The 27,627-nt window shown below is 44.6% G+C and overlaps 3 protein-coding genes across 3 annotated transcripts; 2 read left to right on the forward strand and 1 right to left on the reverse strand.

The window, feature by feature from the left end:
* Positions 1 to 2,753: 2,753 nt before the first annotated feature.
* On the reverse strand, positions 2,754 to 9,396 carry LOC127587627 (1-phosphatidylinositol 4,5-bisphosphate phosphodiesterase delta-1-like). The gene is made up of 15 exons (XM_052046097.1): positions 9,270 to 9,396; positions 8,945 to 9,103; positions 8,334 to 8,562; positions 7,397 to 7,526; positions 7,028 to 7,256; positions 6,596 to 6,797; positions 5,764 to 5,908; positions 5,551 to 5,703; positions 5,324 to 5,467; positions 5,086 to 5,245; positions 4,601 to 4,717; positions 4,329 to 4,507; positions 4,097 to 4,229; positions 3,472 to 3,621; positions 2,754 to 3,317 (listed from the first exon to the last, which is right to left on the reverse strand). Exons 1-15 carry the CDS (start codon positions 9,367 to 9,369, stop codon positions 3,226 to 3,228), a joined length of 2,322 nt encoding a protein of 773 aa, XP_051902057.1. The 5' UTR covers positions 9,370 to 9,396; the 3' UTR covers positions 2,754 to 3,225.
* A 2,756-nt stretch (positions 9,397 to 12,152) lies between these two features.
* LOC127587628 (serine/threonine-protein kinase OSR1-like) lies at positions 12,153 to 20,911 on the forward strand. Its single transcript, XM_052046098.1, has 17 exons — positions 12,153 to 12,377; positions 12,978 to 13,090; positions 14,079 to 14,187; positions 14,467 to 14,608; positions 14,864 to 14,919; positions 15,292 to 15,401; positions 15,497 to 15,598; positions 15,693 to 15,826; positions 15,909 to 15,957; positions 16,042 to 16,107; positions 16,199 to 16,321; positions 17,240 to 17,275; positions 17,415 to 17,564; positions 17,648 to 17,753; positions 17,827 to 17,895; positions 18,033 to 18,097; positions 18,396 to 20,911. Exons 1-17 carry the CDS (start codon positions 12,308 to 12,310, stop codon positions 18,468 to 18,470), a joined length of 1,575 nt encoding a protein of 524 aa, XP_051902058.1. The 5' UTR covers positions 12,153 to 12,307; the 3' UTR covers positions 18,471 to 20,911.
* A 1,551-nt stretch (positions 20,912 to 22,462) lies between these two features.
* Positions 22,463 to 27,545, forward strand: casq1a (calsequestrin 1a). The gene is made up of 11 exons (XM_052087487.1): positions 22,463 to 22,880; positions 24,827 to 24,920; positions 25,055 to 25,155; positions 25,306 to 25,417; positions 25,512 to 25,585; positions 25,803 to 25,933; positions 26,013 to 26,058; positions 26,176 to 26,230; positions 26,321 to 26,421; positions 26,605 to 26,679; positions 26,773 to 27,545. The coding sequence occupies exons 1-11, from the start codon at positions 22,644 to 22,646 to the stop codon at positions 27,046 to 27,048; spliced, it is 1,302 nt and encodes a 433-aa protein (XP_051943447.1). The 5' UTR covers positions 22,463 to 22,643; the 3' UTR covers positions 27,049 to 27,545.
* The last annotated feature ends 82 nt before the right edge of the window (positions 27,546 to 27,627 follow it).

Here is a 27,627-nt window from a genome sequence, read left to right on the forward strand (position 1 = left end):
CGTAATCCTCATTTCTCCCTGCTGCAAGTTCTTCTTTTTTGTCGTGGTTTTAATCTTGAAACTAAAATGTGCCATTTATTCTTTTGGTTGCTCCCTTTTGTTTTAGTTGCCAAACTATGGACTATTTTTAATGGGCTTATGTTAAAACGGTGTTCATGTGATAGGTAGTATTTGCGTCATAGGTTTTATTCATTTCATAGCTGTTGAATGAATCCATATACTTTTAATATTCTACACTTTGTTATTGTTTTGTGTTGGTCATTGTCAGCTTTGGAGCCCACATTTGTATTTTGCACATCGGTGCAGCTTCATCCACGGGTGTTTTTGGCGCCCCTTCCCTCCTTCCTCTAGAATTGTACAGTTGAGGACAGTGCCATGCTTCGACTCCCCCCTGCCCTCACCACGAGGTTCGCATCTTCTAGCATAGAGTCAAGCCTGGACTGATCGCACCCTTTCCTCCTGGTCAAGTTACAGTGAGGTGCATCACTTGGAGGAGGTGTGCGTGTTTGTACATGCGTGTGGCATTTACCTTCAGAGACTCTTTTTGAACTGTTCTTCACCTCAGTGCCTGTTTGAGAGGAGCCACGCACGCCGAATGCCGCAACATTTGCGACCATGGCAATAACATTTTCATTTGGGAAGGAGCGTCTTTGGGGCGTAAATCATAATCCTGATTGATGGGCTTGTGTGCGGAGAACTTTATAAGACTCGGTACAAGTTTGGTTGGGCTGGCCCATGCACTTCTCACAGTTCTGTTATCATGAGCGACTTTTAGTATGACCACGTGGTCATACCTATAAATTACTGGAATGTTTTTAAGAAAAACAAAAAAGGTTTCCAAAATATTGCAGACATGACTTGAATGATCATTTGTGCTGTTCGGCAACAGTAGCCGAACAAAGGTTGTCATTCATTGCCATGGTAACTGGCCTTGGAAAACCTAAAGATGGCCGCCCAGTCCTCCCGGACCAGCTAAAACACTAATAGGTCACTGGCAGAACCTCAACCTGGCATTGCTGCCTTCTGTCTTGGGACATGTAACGCAATGTTTGACTACATCGACACGTCATCAAGCGTTTATGTCCATTGTACATCGATCGGGTGTATCAATATTCTGAAAAATGGGAGGTCTGTGGCATCGTCTTCTATTAGACCCAACAGGAAATGACATTTATCTATGTTGCTCATTTTATGGGTCATGGCAAAATCAAAACGTCCACATTTTCAAGGTAAAAATCTGCTCCTTTCGCAACATGTATGTGATGTGAGTGAGCAATTTTTTTCAAGTGGTTTCAGTGCCATGTCCTTTTTATAAGTCTCTTCTCAACCTGCGGATGATTTACTTGCTCCAGGAAAAAAAAAAGAGTTTGTATCATTATGATATTTTTCTAGCTTTTATTGTCAGTATTTGGTCAAAAAAAAGTTGCATCGTTTTCATAAATCCTTCACTGCAACCTTTCTTGATCCTACTTGCCAGTGATGGAGACTTCTCAGTCAGGTCTTTTCTTTCCTATTCAGGGGACGCGTGTGTGAGTGTGCGCATATTGGTTTTCTTTCGGGCATCACCTCACTTAAAATATTCATCATTGGGTTTATGAGTTTAACACCAAAGTTCTAAAACACTTGGGTTCACTGTGCTTATGTTCTTTGGTTGGTGTACATCTGGAGGGGTTGTCGAATTCTCACTATTTTAACACTTTTCAGTTCTTGGGTATGCGTGTGTACTGGCACCCTGAGCATCTTGTTTTGTTTTGTTTTTTCCCCCGGTCTCATTTCTTTCCATAATAAAAGGATTCATTGGGACAAGTTTCACTTGTCTGAATGTTGAGACAACTTCCAAATTGTAATCATTCTAAGTTACAATTACACCATTTATTCAAAATAGGGATGGAACGTTTGGGTTTTCAACTGTAGTTTCTCCATCTGAACACTCGGTGGTACCCACGTTATTTTGACCAATTCTGACGTGACGTCATATCATGGTGCCGTGCTACACTATAAATATGCGAATAAATGAATATAGGATGACATTTTGACATAACTGCAGTGATCAAACTTGAAAGCCAACAAGTCCAGACAGCAACCGGCGTCCATTCCCGAAACGCTTTGCGGCAATTCGATGTTTGCTTGTGGCAAGACGCCACAAGCTAATGCTAATGTTAGCCCTCTGTCGGCAGTGACGCTCGTTGCTATAATAGGCGAGGTCAATGCATGTGCATTAAAATAAGCCGTAGCTTGGTCAATTCTCAAACGCTGACAAAAATTATGGATTTTAAGGACAGTAGCGTTATGTATACTTCACTTATTACTTTAAAATAGACAGATACAAGTATATATAAAGGGTGGCCGATCGGCCTATAGAGGCTTTAATCAAATTCACCGATAACGTATATTCCCCCCCCCCCCCCCCGAATGGCGATCGATAATCATCGGCCATCGATCGATCCCTAATTCAAACCATTCCAACTTTTTTTCAGCTGACTCAACTATCACATTCCCCCTTTTTTCCTCAATATAGCTCCCAAATACGTCTTCTACCTTCCTTGACCAATTCGACCCCTACCCGCTTCAGGTCTCACATTCTTTTCAACAATTCACTTAATTCTACATAATTTCAGTTAAACGCGCGACCAGCATTCATACGCAATTGCATTCTCCATTGGCAAATGCTGTTTCACCGCCACCTGCTGGTCACGTGTCCAGATTCCAATAAACATGTTCGATAACGTTAAAACAAAAAAAAACTCCTTCGATGTGATGTGAATGTTTTAATGGACTCCCAACAAAGTGACAAGCTACAATAAATACTTCCGTAGACAGGTATTCATGTTGAAAACTTGCTCTTTAAAAAAAAAAAGTTGTGATCCAGGAAAAATGAATCATACATAACAATGTACCCATGACAGAGCATTGTTTTGTTTACCTTGAAATGCTAGTATAGTGAGAATGCTTTGTGAACCTAGTGTAGTCCTATTGAGGAAAACAAGTCTCCGCAAAGATTCAGCATTCGCTTGCATATTTGCACTGTACAGTATTTCCATGAAGGCTCATGGCTCCTAAAAAAAATAACTGTCTAACTTGCAGTATTGTTCTCAATCAACAAGTATAAAGTTACTCAAATAGGGTGATCGGCAAAGCAATATGCACTTTTATCAACGGTATTGAAAAAAAAAACAAGTCATGGCTATGGAATGGAGATTCACAAACAGGCCCGTTGGCGGATTTTTATTCAGCATCGATGACCATGATGTGAACAAAGAGTGCAGCTGCATGGACAACGTAACCACTTTTATCGAGCAGAGGCACGTGTCTGTATCCTGTGTGTGAACACACAAAATGAGTTAGCCGGATAGGAGGAGAAGGGCAGCGGCTTCACTGCGTTGAACCAGCTAGTCTGGTCATTTCTAAAATAAGGCAGCTGTTTCATGACTTTAAGTGTGAGGAAGAGAAAAACTATGGATGTGAACTTACCCATCTTTAAACTGTTGAGCGGAAGCGTGTACTGCGCAACAAATTCATTACCGGATGTGGAATCATGGTCTTCGATCAGGAAGCGCACCAAGGCAAGCTCCGGCACGTACACGTCAAACTGGAAGTTTTCATTCCATTCTGGATTGAAACCTAAAAGAACAATGAAGAATAAGTATAGTCATGCCCCGTGTGCACACTACATTCCAAGAGTTACTTTGGGAGCCAAAAATCAGGAACAATTCCCCCTTGAAATATCAAGGCCACTGCTGTTGTTTCCAAAGACATGGTCAGAAGTACAAGTCAAGTGAGTTGGGTTCTGAAATAAACTGATTTATTTCATCCATCAATTAAACTTATTTATTTTAGAGTGTGACCAAAGCGTGCATCAAAACATTTGTTGCCCGGGGTTATTTTGTCAGTCATTGGGTTACGTTTAATTTTCAAAGTAACTCTGGCATTAACACAACATTTAGTGTATCGTTGAATTGAACCTAAGTTGTGTTCATTAAATGCGACGGGGCCTTTTAAATTGGATGCAATGAGATGAGGCAGATGACCGTTCGATGTCATGACCGTAGCATCTAAAATGAGCTTGACGACGTCACATACAGAAAAAGTGCGTTACCGTTGTTGTCAACAGCGCGGGTCTCTTTCACAGCCATGTCAGCCGGCACCCCATGCACCTCCACCTTAACCAGTGGGTCAACAATGGAGGATTTCTTCCTGTTGACTTTCGGGAGCTGCTGAGCCGATATAACCTGGTGACCAGAACACGTTTCACATCAGCTCATCCATCCTTCTCTTACGGGATGTCAGGCAGAAGTTGGAATGACTTTTCTTGAAGTTGAAGCGCACACCATGACGTGGAGCGTCTTGTGCTTCAGCCACTCTCCTCGGGTCAGCGTGATCGGATCAAAATCGGTGAGCGCTTTCCTCATGTAGGCCGGTTTTAGGATGTAGCCGCTCTTCCCGTTCACGAGGAATTTGCCTTGGTTTAAATCCATATCCTCGCAGGTCGTCTGAAAGTTTAGGGCCACTGAGACACACACACACATGAGACGGCGGGTTCTCAAACACGGCCGAAAACGTTGCAAACGTCAACCCCCCCCACCCCCGCCAGATCGTGTACCAATTTGGCAGCCGGCGTTCCACAGAGGCACCGGGTTGTAGTTGGACGAGTCGGTCCTGGAGCCGGCTGGATAGACGCGGCTCAGCTTGTCCACATTATGATTGATGAAGGCGTTCGCTGCGCGGAACAAACAACGGCAGAAAATCTTTTTTCTTTTTCTCGGACTGCCACCTCCGCACGAGCGCTTCCAAAATGCAACGAGATCACGTCGGCCGTACAATGTTGTTTTTAGCAGTACGCCGCCCTTTCGTTTTACTGGCAGGTATTTCTTTCATTTGGTTGACTTCATTTAACTCGGTGACACCCCCCCCCCCCCCCCCAAAAAAAAAGAGGCCACTTTTTCTCAATGATACACTGCCACCGGACACGGCTGCAATCTCCAACCACAATGAAAGAAATATGGAATCCAAACCTCTTCTGAAAGTGACGCAAAGGCCTAAGCGTTACCTTGATGAAGTTGCGGCCCGCGTTCAAGACTTCCTCACCTGACTCTTCCGCAAGCGCGATGGCCTTTTTTTCCTTAAAGGACGACATCTCGTTAAAGCTCAGGTTTTTCTTGGCATCCTCAAAGCCGTTGAAGTGGACGCTCTTACAGTAGATCACCATGTTGGACAGCTCCTTCGAGAGCTTCAGTTTCCTTTTTTTCTGCAGTTAATTCAAAGGTAAGATAAGCCGCAAATGTCGATGTCGTCTTTTTTTTTTTCTCTTCCTCTTTCTACGTACGTTTTCCTCCTCCGCTTCATCCTCATCGTCCGACTCTTCTTCTTCTGTTACTTCAGACTCATCGGCAGCCGCCGCATCCGGAGCAAAGGTGGCCTGGAGTTTGTTTAAACTCTTGCCTTTGATCAGGAACTTTCCCTTCAGCTCCTGGACAACAACATGGCCGTAAGCTTTGAAAGGGCAGCGCGACTTTAAAGACTAAAGGAGCGGCGGCGGTTGGGAAATGGCACCTCGGGAGATGGGAAGTTTGCGGGGATGCCGTCCCCGAGGGGAGACGTGACCAGCGCGCTGCCCAAGATGGAGCTCATGTGCCGGGCCATGACTTCCTGCTGCTCCACACTGCAGTGGTTCTCCAGGGAGAGGATCACCGGGTAGTCCGATGCCTGCGGTAGGTACGTCGAGTGACTTTCCTGAAACCATCTGAGAAGTTACAACGAGCGCACCTTAAAGGCAAACTCCTTGATGGCTTTAATGACATCTTTGAACAAGATCTTCGACGTTAGCGTGTAGCCGTGGTAGACGACCGGTTCGTCGTCTGAGCCGTCCCAGCAGTCCAACTCCACGCAGCGACAGCCCTTCAGCAGAGCCCTGAAAAAGCCATCGCTCGCTTAGAGATCTCGTGAAAAGCACAAAAAATGTAATATTACCTAAAGGCAAAACGAAGATGCACTGCGGCACATTACGCGGTCAACGCTTCCAAGATTCTATTTGTTTGCATATCGTCGCATATTCATTCAACAATACGTTTAATGATGTCACTTATAGCAACTGCATCACGTGGAGGCATTTCTAATATTTTGCATCTTGCATATACTGTCGAACCCCCCCCCCCCCCCAAAAAAAATGACTGTGGCCTGTATGCTATGCTGTACATACTGTTAAGTGAACCCCCACCCCCCTCCCCGAAGCTAGAATCAGACTGGCCTGATGCCATTCAGATACTGCACGCAGGGGATCGATTCTTGTGATATGACGCATGCTTATGTTCCCCCCCCCCTCCCCCCCGTCTTTCGAATTTTGTCTTACACCTGTCATTGGAAATTGCAAGTTTTCCGACCACCAAATTTTAATCCTGCAATGACAAAGTAACCAAATTATCAATGCCGGCTGCACATAAGACGATAAGCAGCAACAGGAGCACCACGGCTGAATTGGACTCATGCGCATTAACATTTGAAACTTTCCAATCACAACTGAGCGCTAGCTTGTTTAAATTTTTTTTTTTTTAAATAAATGGACATAATGCATGCATAGAGACCCGTAAAATGCGTTCACCTGATGTAGGCCTCTGTGCTGCTCGGTCCTTTGAGTTGATCCTCCAGGAGGTAAGTGTTGTGTGAGGACGAGATGAAATAGTGGTTGAGCGGCTGGCTCATGTCCTGGTACACCTCCTTGTGCTCCGGATTGAGGAGCAAGGAATCAGGATGGTGCAGATATATGAGGAAGCCGTCCTTAGTTAACACCTCCTTCTCCTTGGCTGCAAAACAAACGACAACAAAGCACGCAGATGACAATACGGAAATCCATTTTAGACATATCGCGCACAATGTAATTGCAGTTCGTCAAGGTCAATGATCAACAACTATTCCGGCGGAAAGATAAATGCTCCCTTTGGATTGACCCTCACTGAGAACCGCCGATACGCACGCTAGCTAAACTGCCAAAGGTGTGAATGGAACAACCCACGCCACACGGGGCATCTCTCACCTTTTTCATCCGGCTCAAACTTCTCAATAATCTTGCGCGCTTCAGCCAGCGTTATCATCTCTCGCTGTTCCTGCAGCAGGAACTCCACCAGGTTTTCGCAACTCATGACGCCCGCAGACCGGGCGTACTCCCGGTAGATCACGTCAATTTCTTCCCGGTACGTCAGCAGGTTGTAGAAATCTTTGATCTCCTCCCCAAACAGGTATCCGGACTTTGATTTGTCGCATTTCTATTTCAGGTTAACGTGACAGTACGTTAGTCTTTATATTGCGGGATACCTTAAAATGACATGCTAGCTGTCGATTCAATTTGTCTTTTACAGACGAGTGGGAAGCATAGGAAGAAAAATATCCGGTCAACGCAAAGAACCTCGAAGAGCATGTCTGCGTAGCCGTCATCCACGTCGATGTTGATGAGATGGAGGAAGTTCTTGACCTCGGACACACTCAGCTTGTGGTCTTTGTTCTCGTCCGCTTTCCTCAGGCAGCTGAAGATCCAGCTGGCAAGTTCATTGTCAGGAAAAGTATCGGTTGGCCATGCGCTTTCCTTTAAACTCTGGACTAACAAATCAAGTACATTAAAAATCAATCTCGCTCATATTTGGTCGCGATGAGATCAGCTTTCATTGGACTGATGCAGACGTCATTTCACTCCCGACAGGTGTATCAATATTTGAACTGCCTGGCGCATGGACGGTACAAAGCCGTCGAGTCGCGGTACAAAACATTTTGCGCCACTGATCCCTCCAGACTTTCTTAGCATTCCAACAAAATGGAAGAAACTCTCATATAAGCACACTAATATGATGATGCGAGACAGATGTATCCTATGTCGTATCGAATAGGGGTGTTCTGTTTGCTGTTCATTATATTTGTCGGAACTGTATGTCTGCAAGGGCGGCCCGGTAGTCCAGTGGTTAGCACGTCGACTTCGCAGTGCAGAGGTACCGGGTTCGATTCCAGCTCCGGCCTCCCTGTGTGGAGTTTCCATGTTCTCCCCGGGCCTGCGTGGGTTTTCTCCGGGTACTCCGGTTTCCTCCCACATTCCAAAAACATGCGTGGCAGGCTGATTGAACTCTCTGAAATTGTCCCTAGGTGTGATTGTGAGTGTGGATGTCTCTGTGTGCCCTGCAATTGGCTGGCAACCGATTCAGGGTGTCCCCCGCCTACTGCCCGAAGACAGCTGGCCCCCAGCACCCCCCCGCGACCCTAGTGAGGATATTTAAAATTCCATGACATTGCCTAACCCACCGTGGGCACTGACTAGTCACTTTTGACTTCGATCTGAAAGGCAGCAAGAAGGATACTGTTCTGTCCTTTGCTGCTGGTTGAGGTTGTTTCTTCTGTCGATCAGTTTCTGAAGGCTGCCGACCCATTGCTTGGCTTCCTCCTCAGAGCTGGCGATGAGGTCCAAGTTCTTACGCTGCTCCTTGAAGATGATGGAAAAACAGCAATTCCCCATTTGCTGATCCGTGTACTTTTTCAAACCCTCCGTGTGACGACCCAGCCGCACCACCGAGATGTCGTCGATGGAAACTGTGCACACGGGTAAAGCCTTTGTGTCATTTGGAGCACGGCATTTTGTTCGGCGCACGAAAACCGAGACAAAGAAAAGCAAACTTTGCGTTCCATTCTACAGTGCGGTTGGTATCTTGTTGAATGAGCCGTTTGGGAGCAAGAACCTATTTCAGGTATCACGCGGAGAATTTATAGATGTAAACTCGGCACAAAGTTCACCCGGGTGAACTTTTATACTACGCTACTTATCAGAGTTATTTATCACCGGCTAGAACAGAAATGATCTATTGCAGCTCTGGGATAAGGTCGTCTTCTTTATGATCCGTGATGGAAAATTCCACTCGACGATGGTTTAAACATCTCAGACTGGAGAGTTCCTCAAAGTTAGGACAGCACTCACATGTCCGGTGCCTCCTGAAGGTTCTTTTGGATTCCCGCCACATCGTCTTGCAGTCTTCTTGGAGTCTGAAATATCGGTTTTTCTTCCAGGAGGAGGAGCGGACCTTGAGAAGATCTCCGCCCTGCAGGAGGAACTGGACATCGGTGTCGCCGTCCATACCTGAGAAAAAGATACGTATATTCTTCGGCGCTGTAAATTCCACATAAAATCACACCATCGCCAGCATCTCATTACTCTTCCTGCGATTGCATGGCTTAAAGCCCCGTGCCATGCTTAAGACCACATCCATCGTTTTGTTACCGCAAATCTATATTGTGCAGCCTACCTAGGAGCTTCACATTCTTTTCAATCACCCCCGGGTCTCTAGCAAAGCTCCGTAAGTCCTGCGATGTGCTGCGTTTGTGTTGTTTACGCAGGCATGCCATGCTTGGTGCTGCCCCACCGTCTGCTAAAACGCTATCTGAGCGTGTCAAAGGCATCCGTGGGCAAGAAACGGGCCCAAAAGGGGCGTGTCCAAGCACCACTCAAAGTCCACCTTTTTCATTCGATCAGAGGACCCGAGCATGTTGTAAAATGCGCCAGACCTGGCGACACGTTTTGTTCACGGAACTCTGCTTGCCTCAATACTTACAAAAATTGTTGTGGTACTATTACTTTTTTTTGTGCAATCTTTTGAAAGTAATTCACATTGAAGTGAATCACAAAAGTCGGAAGGTGAAGTCAATGTTTTAAAGAAATAGTCAACGTTTATTTCGCGGTAATTAACGTTTAACTCAATAACTAAAGTTAGACGGTGGAGTCAATGTTTCCTAATATTAGTCAACGTTCACTTTTTTTTTTTAACTTTTTTTTGGGGGGGAGGGCAGCAATATGGTGCTGTAGATCGTTTACCAGCCGGCTCCCCCAACATGTTTCCTGTGCCGTTATCCACCGCGCCTGTTTAGAAAGATTACATTCAACGTTTAAAGTCAAACGCGGAACATGTGAAGCTTCTTTCACAAATCCCAGTTACAGTTCTTGTACCAACAAATGTTTAACTGCGACTTTGCAACACGCGCTAGCTGTCCGTAAAAGGTGAAACTACAGCGAAGGTGAAGGGGGCACGCCCTTTGCACACAAAGGACGACCAAATACTGTATCAAGAAACTCCAACATTTCAACAATGTTCCGAACGCATTCAGAAGGAAAAATGGAAGGATGACACAGCGAACGTGCATTCGGACGGGAAGGGAATTTGCATTTGACATCATTCGTACTGTTCAGCAACATATGGGCCAAAAAAAATAATCATGTAAAAACTGGCCTACCGTATTTTGGTTCGATTCCATTTGTTTCCATGTTCTTCGCTGTTCCTTCCTCAATTCTAATTTCAAATGGGTCTTCAGTCCATGTGTGATGTTGGGGGGGAAAAAAACTGACGTTTGCGTGTGCTGGGAGCGTCGTAGGCTCCAGGACTTGGACGGCACACTCGAAGGCAATAAGTGACACAGGTGGGTGTCAAATGGCCCCCTCCTCCCGTGTGTGGCTACGTAATCAGAACTCGGCTTTGCAGCCAGTCGGCCACCGTCTTGACGAACCTGCTATGCAAGTGGATCGGTGACGTCACAAATTACCTGTGCGGTGTGCACCTTCACGCCAGTATATTAAGTTGCTTTTCAAGAAGGTTAAAAGGAGGTGGGGGGAGCTTCACGCCAGCTGAGAATTGATTTATATTTTTTACTGGATTGTATAACATGAAATGTCAGCGACATGTTTAAAAAAAGTTACAAAGACAATGGCCATCTAAACAAAGGGACAATAAGCTTGTGTTCTGATGCACAAATTCATTGGGCGAGCCCTTCCATTATTTCATGAGTCTTAAGAGAGGTACACTTTGCTCACTGCATATGGTCGACCAGGGAAAAAAAAGGTTTGAAACTTGTGCCGTGCACAACTTTTTGTCTTTACTATATTGTGAAAACATGCAGAAGTCAACACGCCTGTGGGCCTAAAAGGTCAATTGCTGAAAAAGTCTTCATTAACCAGCCCGGATGAAGGCTTTGCTTTCTTTTTCATGCGAAGCTTTGCCTTGGTAGAGAAATAGTGCTGCAATCACATGGAGTCTCTTGTGGCTTTCAGCACTTCCCTTTCAGGCCAGGCTTACCCTCTGTGCATTGTCAGCATCAGGATGAGTGGACTTTAATGCACCATCAGGAGAGAGCCTCCAGTCTGTGGTTGACCGTTTGCAAAATCTACAAAATTCAGGGACACTGGACAGGCCGTGGCCATCAAACTTGGTGACAGGTTTTATTGATGGTGACAAAATGCATTCTTAAGAAAGGACAAATTGAATGCTGAGGGGAAGAGGAGAAAGAAAATAACATTTCGCCATGTCTTGTTCTCTGTGTGTAATCAGCAAGCAGGAACAAGCCCTGCTGCTTCCTCACATACCAGAGACCATCCATTGTTTGCCCCTAAATTTCTCCATCTATCAACCGACGGTTCAAGGAAAGGGTAATGTAATTTGTGAGAATAAAATAAAGGGCATTATATTACTCCACAGAGCAGACATGAAGCAAGCTGTGAATGTGTGAATTATGTGATGGGGTTGTACCTGGGGGCAGTCGGGGTGACAGTGATAGCAGGTGAAGTGAGGGTGTCCGTCCCAGACACACCCAACGGCCATCACATAATTTGAGTTTGAGACCACCACTCTTAATTTGTCAGTAGGTGTGAATGTAAGTGTAAATGGTTATTGGTCAATATAGAAAAGAAAATGACCGGATGGGTGATTTTGATCTTTGATATTACCTCAGCATATTCACTCAAGCAGTCATTTAATATATTCGGTACGTATCACTAATGAACCGAGAAAGACTCGGGGAAAAAATCCCTAAATTTAGCCCTAAAATCTAGTTTCTTGCAAACAAATAGATGAATACTTGGCCTATGTAGCTCACTGCCTCTCTCTAGTGGTGAAAGTGTTGTGACGATGAGACTGTGGTGTGCACTTCGCCTGGTTATGCCGATCAGTTAGAGAAAAAATAACAAACGTGTGGCAAGTGGTTTGAAGTACCCCAAATGTAGTGTCGCAGTACGTGTACAGTACTGTAATTTTACACGGACTGGTACTCAGTCACGTGGTACCAGCGTCCTACCTCTGTACACTCAAGATGGCGGCATCTCTCGTCCTTCGTATGGATGTGACGTCATACTATGCGTCAGTCGCACGTAAAGTTGTGTTGACAGCAGCGACCGCATTTGTCGCCCAAGAGCTGTAGTCGGTACCATTGGTGCCAAATGGAGTAGCCTCAAAGCGATCATTTCAGCAAACGCATTTGAAACAAGTCGGACGTACGACTCGCCCGGCCTAACAACGACACGATGGCAGACGACCAGTCCACACAATCGTGGTCAATCGACAAGGATGACTACGTTCTCAACGAGGTGATCGGTGAGTACCCTAGCTTGCTAATGTTTGCCAGCTAGCCTCCACTGTTTAATCAACGCGATGCTAACTGCGACTAGCCAAGTAGTGTTGCGTGTAACACAAGGCCAGTTAGGACACGTTGTCACATTGGGTTGAGGTTATAAAACTCCCAGTCTATTTGCGAACTGACCACAAGTAGTTTGATCGGATGGCTAAAGACAGCTTCCAGAAATTCGCCGTAAAGCTAAAAGGCTTGTTCACGTCGCCCTCAATATGGTCGAGAGGAGTGGGTGGGTGGTGCTCTGTAGCAGACGCTACACTTCTACCTCCAACTTTTGCCGTGTCATCAAACTGAAATGCAGCTGTAATTTCACGACCATATTAGAATTGAATTCAAAATCCAAGGTTGTTGCAGTGCGGCCATACGTCACCCAATTCAAACGAGTCAAAACGTCCCGTAATACCATCCCAACATTGTGTACCCCAACGGATTGATGTCATCTTTGCAAGCGCATGTTTTCCGATCCAACTCTTGCATTAATATAATATGATCCGATTACTGACTGTATGAAACCTGTCCTTTCATGGAGAGGTTTGCTTGAAACCTTTTAATGTTCTCCTCAGGCAGTGGAGCAACTGCAGTGGTCCAGGCCGCCACCTGCAAACCCAGAAAGGAAAAGGTGGCCATTAAACGCATCAACCTTGAAAAATGCCAGACTAGCATGGATGAGCTCCTGGTAAGAAAGTGTCATAGAGTGTGAGATATTTGCAGTGTATTCTGTTTGGTGAGAGGTGTGGTGTGAAATACTTTGGGCCAGACCTCACCCGGCACACCAAGAGCATGTAAAACTGTGGGTATGATAAAAAATGATATCTTAAAGGCTACTTCAATTGGTCATGTTTCTCAGAACAACTACTTTAGTCATTTCTTACACAGCATTTCGTGATTTTAGGGCATTCATTTGTCACAACACAGAGTTCTTACTATAGTCAAGTCTTCTTTTGACTAGCAGATAAAAATACAGATGCCAATTGTTGAAGCTTAGCGGGTGGAACTCTTTCCTATTCTTGCTTGGTGTGCAGCTTGAGCTGTTCAACAGTCCAGAGTCTCCGTTGCCATATTTTACACTTCATAGTGTGGCACATGTTTTCAGTGCCAGACAGTTACCCATGCCATTGGCACTAGCACTAGACTTGTCGTCCACAAAATGTGTTGAAGACTTTGACCTTCCTAGCTTCGTGCCGCCGTAGCCGCTCACCTCGGAAGGGGCGTGTTGTCGCCTTCCTAGTTTGGAAATCAGAAGTCTGGGATAATAGTTGGTTGAATTATTGTTCAAGTTGTGGTCAAAAGAGGAACAAAAATAGGATTTCACGTGACAATTTGGAAGTTGATCCCCAATTCAATCACAAGATGAGATGCAGCGCACAGGAAATAACACGAACTTTTTCCTCCAGGTCTAATCTACTATTTTAATTGTTGTCATGCATTAAAAACTAAAGCAACGACCCTTTTTTGAAAACGCACCAAGTGAAAAGTAAAAATGCTGGTGTTAAAATGTAACCAAAGTAAAAGTGTATTCAAAAGTACTGTATAAAAAAAAAAAACTCAAATACAGTCCATGAAGTACGTTTTCTTCATGACTTCTCATCGCCGGATTGAAAATGCACACGACCGTTCCGTTGAGGACGATGTAGAACAGCGTTGTCGTTTTTGTAACTTTGCAGAAAGAGATCCAAGCAATGAGCCAGTGCCACCATCCCAACATTGTGTCATACTACACCTCCTTTGTGGTGAAGGACGAACTTTGGCTGGTCATGAAACTTCTCAGCGGTGGTGAGTACACCGCAATCTGTAATTCAAATTCAAACCCCACACCCTGAGCGCAACCTTTTAATCACGCGTGTTTGCTCTTTCGCTAAATGGGTAGTTCTTGGGAGAGAGGCACAAACACGATATTAGCTGAGCTGAATATTCAAGTGAATAAGGAAGGGGCATGATGTTATCATGTGTGCAATCCTTTTTTTTTTTTTTCCCGTGTTTGCTGTTCTCTTTTTTGGGGGTGGGGGACAACCACCATTCCTCCCACCCCCTCTCTCTCTCTCTGTCCCCCAGGCTCAGTCTTGGACATCATCAAACACATCATCTCACGTGGGGAGCACAAGTCCGGAGTGTTAGACGAGGCCTGCATTGCCACCATTTTAAAGGAAGTATTGGAGGGCCTGGAATATCTTCACAAAAACGGGCAAATTCATCGGTGAGAAGTCCTCCTGGTGTGATCACGTTACATCGACCACGTGCCGTTCACCCAGACGGGCAGCCTTTTGCGTATATGTGACCGTGCAGGTTCAACTCGACCTCGGTTCTTAAATCATTCATATAATGAAGGATGCATAATTGAGAAGGCTTGATTCACACGGCTACTTTGCCTTCAGAAATTAAATGTTTTCAGAGTTGATCACTTCATCATTGAGCAAACTAGTTTGATTCCGTCTCTTCATTTCACTCACAGTGATCTCAAGGCTGGAAATATCCTTCTTGGGGACGATGGCTCAGTTCAAATTGCTGGTACGGTTCTCCTATTTCTCCTTGTCAGGTAGTCATGAATTTGTGCACAATCTTTCTGAACCGTATTGCGGCTCATCTACCGCGTCACTGTCATATCGTGCAATTGTTGTTTTTATCCCCTTGTGGAAAGTTCCGCCACGTCATTGTAATCTGCAATGCCCTCAGATGTGGCAAGGTAGAGCTGCAGTTGTCAGGCCACGCCCCTTAAAGGCATAGACTTATTTTTGGACTGCATGTAAACGTAGCCACGGTGGTATTGTGTAGAAATTGATCTTGTGAAACAAATTTACACGTTGAATTTCTTGGGCAAAGTTTGAACGTGTATCCTACCCCACCCCCCCTTTTCAACCTTGCATACTTGTGGCCCCTCAGATTTCGGTGTGAGTGCCTTTCTAGCCGCAGGCGGGGATATGACCAGGAATAAAGTTCGAAAAACGTTTGTGGGGACGCCTTGCTGGATGGCCCCTGAGGTCATGGAGCAGGTGGGCTTCTTCTTTCATGGATTGATTGATTCTTTTTGGCGGGGCGGGGGGGTGTTCTGGTTGTTCCATTGTGCTTACTGTGCTTCTTCGTCCAGGTCCGCGGCTATGACTTTAAGGCTGACATTTGGAGTTTTGGGATCACTGCCATCGAGCTGGCGACGGGAGCTGCACCATATCATAAATATCCACCAATGAAGGTAACGTTGGATTTGTTTTGCTGCGTGTTTGAGTTTTCTCATTTGACTGCAGTGAAACGCATCATCTGATAGTTGCGCGCGTGTGTGCTTGTAGGTGCTGATGCTGACTCTACAGAACGACCCCCCCTGTCTGGAAACCGGTATCACAGACAAAGAGATGGTGAAGAAATATGGCAAATCCTTTCGAAAGATGATCACCTTGTGTTTACAGAAGGATCCCGAGAAAAGGTCTGGCCGGGAATCTTTTTGCGTTGGCCGCTGCCCTGACAGTAATTTCCCTTCCCGTTTCTTATTATTTGGTCCTCTTTAGGCCCACCGCAGCTGAGTTGCTCAAGCACAAATTCTTCACAAAAGCAAAGGCAAGTTTCTCTCTGACAAAAGCCACTCTATTTTCACACACCGCAGTGTATTTTTATGAAAGTGTAATAAGCGTGTCTTTACAGAATAACGACTACCTGCAGGAGAAGCTGCTTCATAAAGGTCCATCAATAACGGATCGCTCCAAAAAGGTGCTTCTCTGAATGACATCTTACGTGTTGCGGGGCACTGACAATTATTAAACAGGGCGTTTGTTTGTTTTTTTTAACCGATCTTGAAAAGGTGAGGCGTGTTCCGGGATCCAGCGGGCGTCTACACAAGACTGAGGACGGCGGTTGGGAATGGAGTGACGATGAACTGGACGAAGAGAGCGAGGAAGGCAAAGCTGCAGTGGCAGCTCTGCGGGTGAGATGTCGGCAATCTTCAAATAAGCGGCGGTCGTAATTATGTGACCAGTAGGCGGCCGCACGGCATTATTTAAGGTGTTCCGCCGCGGGTGCGATTAATTCATCGTCATGGGCTGCAACTTGGAGCGCCATCAGTCAGATGAGATTGAAGGTCGGGTAAAGTTTGCTTTGTTTAGAGTTTGCTCTTCTCAAGATGCACTGTCTGATGTGAGCCATACCTCGCACAAAAGGGGTTCACATCCTTTTTCTTGCAACCGCATACATAAAAGTAATGAGCTCAAATGCTTTCTTTAGTGCGGATGTTGTAGCATGTGCATGCCTGACCTGTGTTTACAAATCCTTGTTTTTACTCATGCATGCAGCTCAAATTGAGTGGACAAATACGATGCACCGCTAGTTGGGGAAGACTTGAGTTACGGTGGGGGGGGGGGGGTGTTCTCTGTGTTTTTGTGTTTGTTTATTGAATTTGTATGTCGGAGCCCCTCGATAATGAGCTGATTCATCTCAAAGGGGAAATCCAAAATGAAAAGGGTTCGGTTCAGAAGGTGGGTCAGGATCTTTCTTCCGGCAACATACGAGTGCTGAAGTGATTTGAGAACAATCTGGAAAATCGAAACCATGACGAACGAATTGTGAATGAGCACCAACTCGTCTTCTTCCTGAAGACGTTCCAAACTAAAGCACACGTAAGGTTTCATGAACTGAAGCCACGCTGGTCCCCGCCCCGTCTTCCAATGTCAGTCAAACGTCATGTCCTGCCGTGGGATGATACTCTCCCGTCTTCTCCACTGTGATGTCACCAAGTCTTGTTTTTGGAGTGTGGGATCCTTGAAATTCTGTCCGCGAGTATAAAGATTGGGTGTCGAAAAGAATTGCATGTTTTTAATCTTGACAATCTGTCATGTCCATTCTGCAGTCGCCCAGAGTGAGGGACGGGTCTCAGACTTTGGAGGTGAGTCTGTGGATGGCGGGCATGACATCTTGATGAAGTGATCTGCATGAACGTCTCATTTGTTTGTCTCCCCCTTTTTTAGTACGTCGCTCTTGTCGCGCCGTGCCACTCGGACTAAATTGTGTGTCGTACCTCTTAGATTTTCCCGCCAGCAGAGGGCGCCGGTGCGCACCTGAAGCCGCCCACCGCAGTCAATGCCAACGTTACGCCCGTGGGACAAAGTGGCGAAGAAATTCCACCGCAGGTTGTCGTTCCAACAGGGAGCCCCTCGCACGAACCCTCCGCTCAAGTAATCGCACTGCGGAAAATATACACGTTGAGCGGTTGAAGGCGGCGGCGCAGAGCCTCAATTCGCACGGGTCTCTGTTTCAGGATCCCGTTGTGTCCGACGCCAGCGTTCCCATCAGTCTCGTCCTGAGGCTGAGGAATCCAAAAAAGGAACTCAACGACATCAGATTTGAGTTCATGTCCGGGAGAGGTATGATGAAGCTCAGCTAACCTCGTGTGGAATGCAATGTTTGCCTTGTGCCAATGCTTCTCTACATCCTCAGACTCTGCCGATGGAGTATCTCAGGAGTTGGTTTCCGCCGGACTGGTTGACGGCAGGGATTTAGTCATTGGTAAGTACCCACAGCCAAACTCGATAAAAAGGCAACAAAAAAAAGGCAGAGCTCTTGCAGACGGCTGCCAACTAAAGCGACGTCTTGAAATATAATTGGAACAAAACTTCTGATTTACTTTTTCGACTTCATTCCAGTTGCTGCTAATCTACAAAAGATTGTGGATGATCCCCAGAATCACAAAAATGTCACCTTCAAGCTGGTTAGTACATTCTTCTAATTTATTTTTTCCACAACGTGGCCGTGGGACATATCATTTCTCAACTAACGGAGAGTGGTCAACTCTTTATTTTCTTGTGGTGGGGGGGGATTGTGTCATTTTTTAATATACAGTTTATCAAGTCTCTCTTGTCCTTAAACTTTTGACCATTTTATTCCAAAATACAATTGAAATCTTTTTTTTTTAAATACATAAAATTAATATGGAACAGAATTGAAGTTAGCATGAACTCACAAGGCACCTTTGGGAACCATACGTCTGTTCTTTTGTCCCCCCCCAGGCATCTGGTGTGGAGGAGTCGGAAATTCCCGATGACATCAAACTCGTCGGCTTTGCGCAGCTCAGCATCAGCTAAGTCAAAGGGCGTGCAGCAAAAGACCGCAACGACGGGCAACGCGCTGCTGCTGCATGCTCGCAAATTCAATGACGCCACAATGCTGCCAAAGAGAGGAGGATGGCGAGACATGAAGCTGGCTAAAAGTGTGACACTACGGCAGGATGCACGAGGACCACGCGGCGAGGAGGTTCAAGTACATCACAGGGAACACACTTGAAACGTTTACAGTGCGCTTATTCACGAGAGAGGACATCGCAATCAATTATTTACCAATCTTGCCCCCGAGCCCCGCCCTCTTCATTCTTAAGTACAACCCAACCCAAATGTCACTACTGGAAATGATGCCTTCCTCTTTTTTCTTTTTTTTCTTTTCTTCAAACTGTGCCACAAAAGTGAAATCTCACCTGATGCTACACTGAATTGGACCAGTGAAATTAAGCCTTAGTTAATTGTTAACTCTACATATCCCTTGTCCAATTGATAAACGTAATACCGATTATTAGCTGAATAGTTGTGTGCATTTCTAAGATCTCCACAAAAATCTTTCTGGAGCAAAACTTTGTCCCCCTTACAGTTTAAAACACAACCAAAGACAGCAATCAGGCTCTGACTGCACCAATAAACTCCTTCAAATGTGCTTAAATCATCCCTTTTAGCTGCTTTGGGTCATAATTTCAGTTACAGCAGTTTTCCTCAAGTATTAAAAAAAAAAAAAGTAGACTGGTCTGATATTCTTATCCTATGCAATATTTGTTTTCAGCGGCTGTGACGCTCTTGGCTACAAGCACTTCTCTTTGGCCGAGTTGATTGTCTCGCTGTACCTCAATCGTTCACGTGTCAAGCGGCAAGGTAGCGACTGATTTCCACCAAGCATTCTCGCAATGTGAATTCTTGACACGCCTACACGGGTCACGCTTGCTTTATTTTTGTTCACGATTGTCAGCGTTCAAGTGGTTATGTTGGGATTTCCACTTGGGTGGGTCGAATAGCTTTTTTTTTTGGGAAATCCTTAATGCATCTAGTTTGGCTTGCAAAAGTAGGCGGGTTTTCAGCTGAAAAGTGAAAATGTTTCACCACCAGAAAGGGGCACTTCACCAGCCAACAGTGATGCTACGCAGCCATGCTAATTACTTGACCCAAATGGTCAGTGGCTAGCCACCGTCAACTATGAATTCATCCAATACACGGCTTTCCAGAATCATTGTATCAATTTAGCTTTCACCCAAATTCAGCTTGGAATCGGCTTCAGCTCGCCTTACCCCAAACAGAATATGGACGGATTGAACACTCTTTACAAATATTTTGTCAATTGGCCTGTGCCAACATCTTAATGTTTTATTTTTGAGGAGAAAAGGTTTTGACCATGAATGAACCTTTTTTTTTCTTTCTTTTAAACCTGTTAGCATGCTAACACCTATGCTAGCATGACTGCGGAACACTCATTGAAAATGTTTTCAATGTTGATAGTCCTGCAAACTATAAAATTCCAAGACAGAATTGCTTGGAAATGTATTTACAACGCCGACCACAAATAACTTCAGGTGGGGTGAACCTTGCCCGAAAAAAAATGATAGTTGCCCAACAAGTTGTGTGTGTTTGGCCATATAAAAAAAAAATGTTGTCTTGCTTTCTTCGCACCACATATAAGGGCTGCCTTGAAGCTGCTTGTTCAGGTACCGGAGTAAACAGTGTGGAAAGAATGATTTACGTGGACGTATGTTGCGACTCCAAGCACTGTCACCTGCGTTTACCCCCCCCCCCCCCCCCCATCACTCCCATCTGTGACGTTGATGCATTTGACTGTTTAATGTGTACATGCCATATAAAGACACTTGTAAATATTGATTTTGGAAACCAAGTGGTAAATCTGATGACTCATCTTGAGCCGAAAGGAGTTGGTTGGGGTTTTTTTTTGTTTTGTTTTGTTTTCTGCCATTTGCCTTTGTCATTTGCGTCATTAATCATGCACAACTTAGTTTAATTGGCACCTTATTGATGTGTTAACATGCCAATTGTACCTGTTCTCATACGTGGAAGTTTTCTTTCACGTAAACTTGTGCAAGCCCGATGGCGTTTGAGAAGTTGTCACATGACACAGGATACAATTGTGCGCGTGTGTGTTTGAGCTGGTGCGTGTGTGTTTTTTCTGGTTTTATCATCTAAATGCCCTGATTTATTACATATATATATATTTCTTTTTTACCAAAAAGGAAAGCATGACCTTTCCTCATCACAGTAAAATCATGAGTATTATTTGAATCAAATGATGGCAAACTCGCGTTGCATTTTTACAAATATGCTTATTGGGTTGTACACATGTATACTTTTGTCAAATGCCTATTTGAACTGGAACATTTGTTATTTCAAGACAAATTGTATCCATTGATGTAATATGTCACCACAAGCGGAATGATTTTTGATTGATGAATAAAGTCACAGTGGAGTAGGGAAAAAAAAAAGTTCCTCTCATGCTGTTGTATTTTCAAAACAAAAAGATATTTACATTTTACGAGTCAAACTAGTGTGCAGAAATCGTGACCAGGCTGTGGCCAAGTACAATTTAAAAAAAAAAAAAAGTTGAGCCAGACTGATGAAGTGACTGAAATTGACTGTTTCTATGATCAAATTTAGGCATACAATCTTTGTCACAGATACCAGGGAATCTAATATATATATATACAGTATATACATGTATTTCAAAAATATTTCTAAATGAATTGCTTACAATTAAAGTTCAATTTTATTTTAAAATTGACATGTCCCATCAGACATTTGGATCTATTTTAGTAAGTTTTGTGGTGGTTCAGAGAATGGACGGACGTAGCAAAATAATGTGTGTAATTCAAATTGACAGGCCACCATGCATACAAAGTCCAGCCTATCCCGATTGCAGAAGCACTTTAGATTCTGACACGTTCATCAATTATAGTCTCGTTGAGGTTTGCTTTCACTGCTCCTCTTTCAAAAGGTCAAATTTGCCACGAGCAACGCCACCGTCAGTCGACAAATGTAACGGTCACCATCCATTAGCTATCCTATTAAAACAGCTGATGACACCCGGCTAATCTGCATATGAAGTGTCACCGCGTCACAATCTTCAACTCGTCGATGTAGAACAGCAGCTGCGGTGGAAATGATCAGTCGTCAAGCAGCGACACTGAACTATCTGGAGCATGTCATAGGATGATATTCAAGCGGGACCCCTTCTGGTATCACTGCAAAATGTTCACAGTTCCGGTGAATTACTTTGATTCGACATTATCGGTGACAACACACATTGCTGGTTTCAGGTGACACGTGCACCACACGTGGAGTACATCTTCCAACGGTTTTCTTCCAACTCCGACCTGTAATACTGTATGCTTGCATATCTTGCCACACATAAGACGGACTGGGTCGCTTGCCGACATTTATTTATAGTTTACGTCTTCCATTTCAATTTGTAAAGTAATAGCATAGGTGACCATCTTATGCCAAAGGGCACACAAAAAGAAGTACTCGGTCTGAAGTGAAAATCTCTTTGCGGGATTGTACGATGTTATTCGAACGGCTTATTAGCAGGTGCCACAAGCGCTCGTCTTCGCTGCTCACGTCGGTGTCCTGAGGTGACCTCGTGCAACATTCTGGTCTTGATTGCAGGTGCCAACTCCAGCAAATAAGACACCGGCAGCGCCTCCCGATATGTCATTCCCCGTAGCTCATCCATTATTTTTAGCTGGGATCAAATCCTTACAACTTCACTTAATATGGGAAAAACAGTGCCGCATCCCTGAATTTATTTCATTTCCACACGTGCACGAGTGGCACCATTTGCCCCCACACCTCGTGCCAGCTTTCATTTGCCTTCTCAACCAAATTTGACGTGTATGAAACGTATGCGCGCGTGCACAAAGCCGTCCCCGCCAGCAACCACGCAGGCCCCGCCTCCTCTTACCCCACATAGACGCACACTAACACCAACTTAGCTCAGCCCCCCACCCCCCAGATCCCCTCTGCGCCCCAATACCAGCGGCCCATGGGGGGGTTTTATTAAGGTGGATGTAGCAGTTGGTCTTGCTCTCTTCTGGGTGACGCGGATTGGAAAGGGTTGCTCATACTTACACCAAAGTTCTTCGGGGGGTGTTTTTGTGTGTGTGTGTGTGTGTACATTCTGAAATTGCAACTACGTTTCATCCACTCCAGAGAGGAGCCATGAAGTGGACCTTGGTGTTTGCGGCAGTTTTGCTGTCCTTTGCGGGCCTCTCACTGGGTAAAGACAGCTTGGATTTCCCCGAGTACGACGGCAAGGACAGAGTCCACGACCTCCACCTCAAGAACTACAAGTCTGTGATGAAGAAGTATGATGTTATGGTGGTGTACTACCATGACCATCCCGCATCCAGCCGCGTCGCCCAGAAACAGTTTGAAATCGAGGAGTTGTCCCTTGAGGTAAGTTGAGTTGGAAATGATTGGCAGAGTGATGCGCATGGGACAGCGTTTAGAATAGAACGTAGGACTCGTATCTTCAATCATGACGTCAATGCAAGACAATGTTCACTGCGATATTGCTGGAATCGATATCAACCAATCAAGGTGTGTGGAAATGAAGGCGGGGACTTGGACCAGGTGGGAAATCGTTTCTGAGAAATGCTGGTCGGTGCCAGCGGCGCTTTGACAATGTGGTCCACCTAAAGCTGAGGACTTGTGTATGTCGAATAACAAATGTGCACGCGCCGATGCCGTCCCGTCAGTCTTTGTGCCATTCCGTGGGCGGTCTGTCAACAGCAGACTCGGATATTTCGACACATTCCGAAGAGCCCAGCAGGAAATCGTCACTCCGCTTAAAGTCTCAGCATGCGGTCCGCACCTATCAAATAGTACCAAAGAGGATTTGTAGTTTATTTTTGAAACAATTTGTTGACTTTGAAGTGCCTTTAAATGTCACGGTGCTTTTGGATCCTAAACGGTGGTGATGTAACATGTACAAATACTGCATGGATGTAGTTTGAGCCCTCTCATCAAATGCTTTTGGTCCAACTTGACGTGAGAGCATGATGTGACTAATGCACATCAACTATCAGTCAATACGTGTTTGCATCCATATTCTCGATGAATCAACTATCTCGTCAGCCACTTAGCATAATTGCATTGCATTTTTCAATATTTGGGGAGAGAGAAACAAGAAGAAAACACAATTTTTAAAAAACGGACCTCGCTATTTGTTACTGGGTCTTTTTCCTTTCGCTTACTTGAAGTTGTTGTTAGAATATCAAGTTTAAAAAATACTCATGTGTGAACTAAAAATTGTGTTTTTTCTTGTTTTCCCCCCCAGAATTGAAAAATGATGATGCCATGCGGCAGACGATATATAGTGTACCTTTAAGTAATGTATATACTGTATACTGTGTGTGTGTGTATCAATAGACAGACATACATACAGTATATTCCAATGAAAGTAGATCCTTGCAAATAAAAAAGAGCTAAAAGCGCAAAGGTTGAGCATCTCACTTCCTGCTGACAAGCAAGCCAGCACCAGAGCTTCTGGCTCCGCTTGTGCCTGCTCAGCTCTGTGCTATGATTGACACTTGCAGTACTGGATTTGTCAGCGGATCTCGGATCTCGGTGCACTAAGCATCACTGCCAGCTCACCAAAATAGTCCCCAGAGCTGCTGTGGCTCTTTGGATATATTTATCCCGAACTGTTTTTGTGGTCGGTTGTGTACTCCAAAGGTTTGTGTTTCGAAGTATTCATCTAGATATATATATATATTTACTTTTAACCATCAAGATGTTATTATTAGTAACAAGTTATGGCAAAGGTGCAAAACTTTAGGCATCGGATGCTCTGTGGGGTTTAAAATGTCAATGGTTTCAGGAAAGTCGTCCCTCTGTGAGTTTGTGTACCATGGGATGGAAATCTCACAAGGCGGTCAATTCTCAAGCATCGCAATCACATCAAGTACAAACGGATCCTTATAAAACCATCGGCGTTGCGAAGCTCATTTGTTTTTCCTGTTTTTATTTTTTTGTATTGGCGGTGCGCACGCTCCAAACAAACTGTAACAGCGCCTCGAACCACTTCCTGGTTGAATGTAACGATCCCATTGGTGAACGTAACTGTCAGTCAAAAGGTTCAAGTTTCAGACAGATTTAGAAAGTGCCTGAGTAGCGCACGGCTAAACAAGGCTTTTATGGTCATGGAACAACCAGTGGAGAAACCACTCAAAATGAAGCGCCCCCCCCCATCCCCGCCCCCCCAAAAACGATTTTTTTCGAGATTTAAAAAAAAACTTAAAAAAAAAATCTCGATTTATATTTCTACTTATGTGGCTCTGTTAAGCATAAATCATAAATTGTACTGAGGATTCCAATTTGAGTTTGGTTTGTTTTTACAGCTCGCAGCCCAGGTCCTAGAGGAGTTTGATGATGAGGACATCGGAGTTGGTCTCATTGATGCGAAGATTGACAAGGCTTTAGCGAAGAAACTGGGTAAGTGCTTCATCCCGTATATGCTAAAAACATCAGTGTTATATGGAAACCACCTGATTCCTTGACAATCAATCCAGTAGCGGTGGTTCCGCGGGGCCACGCCTTAACCTTCTGTTTTGGTTCTGCCCTCGCAGGCCTTGAAGAGTCGGACAGCATCTTCATCTTCACAGATGACGAGGTCATCGAGTATGATGGCGAGCTTGCGGCAGACACTCTTGTGGAGTTCATCTTTGATGTTCGTGAGGATATAATCTCCCAGTTAATATCTGATGATTTCTAAGGGGGGGGGAGTCACTTAGTGTGTACTCTTTCTTTCTTTGAGGACAGTCTCTTACGCCGATTGCCTCTTTTCTCTCCCCTCCGCGCCTTCGCATTTCCTTCACAGCTCCTCGAGGATCCCGTGGAAATCATTGACAACAGTCGGGAACTGAAGGGCTTTGAAAACATCGACGAGGACATCAAATTGGTGGGCTACTTTAAGAGTCACAAGTCAGAACGTAAGAATCTGTGCTGAAACAATAAATGGATCGTTGCACCGCACACATTTGCCAAGACACGAAGAAACTTTGGTGGTTGCATGTTAAATTTCAGATTTTGGGGCTTTTGCCGATGCTGCCGAAGAGTTCCACCCTCACATCAAGTTCTATGCAACATTCAATGCTAAGGTAGGTTCCCCCTTCCCCTCCCCGCCTCTATTATTATTGTATTAATTTCACTACCAGCCAATTCTGGACCAAGTCTGAAAAGACGTTTAAAAACGTCTTTGGGAGTGAATGAGTTAATAGGAAGAGCTTAGATTTGCTCTCTTTTTTTTGGGGGGGGGGGTATTGTGGGATAAAATTGTGTGCCTGTATCTAATTTTTTTTTCACAATGGGCAATAGATTGCCAAGGCTTTGGACCTCAAGCTTAATGAGGTGGACTTCTATGAACCCTTCATGAACAATCCAGTTGTTATCCCGGGAAAACCCTACACCGAGGAAGAGCTGGTGAAGTTCATTGAAGACAATGACAGGTGTGTCCAGTTTCTACGAGAAATGCATCATTTCAGTTTTTTAAACAATTAATGTGCTTTTTTTTTGGTGCTTCTGAAGGCCAACTCTCAGGAAGTTGCAGCCCCACAACATGTATGAAATCTGGGTAAGAGCAACAAGAGCCATTTTTGTCTTCACTATTCAATCGGTGTTTGGAAATGGACTTGAGAGTTGTTGTTTTTTTTTTTTTTTAATGTGCAATATGTCTGCATTCTTTCCAAAGGATGACCCTGTTGATGGCGAACACATCGTCGCTTTTGCCGAGGAGTCTGATCCAGGTAAGGGAACATCACCTGAACAAATCAGCTCAAAAGACAAGTAGAACAATGCTACATTGTCTTCATTTTTGCGCTGCTTCACCCCTTCAGATGGCTTTGAGTTCTTGGAGATCCTGAAGGAAGTTGCGGAGGACAACACAGAACATCCTCACCTCAGTATTGTCTGGATTGATCCTGATGACTTCCCGCTGGTACGATTAGTAGACTAAACTCAACATTGACTAATAAGTTCAATGGTGGAGACTCAATGTGCTGCCGCCGACTTGCGACCAGCTCGGTCGGTCCTGCTTTTCCTCCAAGTCATCTGGGATAAGGATCCTGAATAACCAAAGTGGTTTTGAAAGTAAATGCCACATTCCCTTCCTTATTTGTAGCTTGTACCCCACTGGGAGAAGATTTTTGGAATCGACCTGTCCACCCCACAGATCGGTGTCGTGGAAGCTGATGATGTAAGTCGCCCCTTGATCAAGTGTCTCTTTTGTCTCTGCGGACGTCCGCAAGTTATGATGTGTGTCTCCGATTGACATGTTGCTCCACACCAGGCTGACAGCGTGTGGATGGACATGGGCGATGGCGATGATGATGACATGCCATCTGTGGACGAACTGGAGGACTGGATTGAGGACGTTCTATCCGGAAAGATTGATCCTGACAATGATGATGATGACGACGATGATGATGATGATGATGATGATGATGACGATGATGATGATGACGACGATGATGATGATGACGACGACGACGATGACGATGATGATGATGATGATGATGACAACGACGATGATGATGACGACGACGACGACGAAGATGCTTCTTAATAAATCCAACAAAAAGATCTAAATCTGACCAATGCAGTTTGAAGTGCAAATATGAACAGCAAGTACATCATTTGTTTTCATCTCATATCTTTGTCATCTTTACTAAATTCCAATATTGCTCCCCAGTCTATTGGCCTGCATAATTCTAACATTTGAACGGGACTGCTAGTACTTTTATATGATGAAGGTTGGTGGTGTTCGACTCGGTGCTGGAAGGTGTGCCCTATTGTACTGAAAGGTATTTAAAACATGTTGACTCTTTTTCTTGTTTTCCTCGGGGTGAAAACGCCAAGTCAAATCCAAAGGTGCTAGCAGCTTTTTAATGATGGCTGTGTATAAAGTATCATCAGCCTACTCTGCTAAATCATTGTAACACTGTACATCGACAGATGTTTTCTATGACAATGAAGTAAAACAGCAGCCATATTTTATTTTTGTAACAAGAGAAATTACTGAACTGTGAAGTCTTAAATAAATGACAGATTTGGACAGAAACACCAACGACTTTGTGTTTGTACACTTCGTTTCACAATTTATTGGTACATGACACTGCAGCTTGGTTTCACACAAATGAAATAA

Source organism: Hippocampus zosterae, chromosome 15, assembly GCF_025434085.1.
Source record: "Hippocampus zosterae strain Florida chromosome 15, ASM2543408v3, whole genome shotgun sequence".
Taxonomy (NCBI): Eukaryota; Metazoa; Chordata; class Actinopteri; order Syngnathiformes; family Syngnathidae; genus Hippocampus; species Hippocampus zosterae.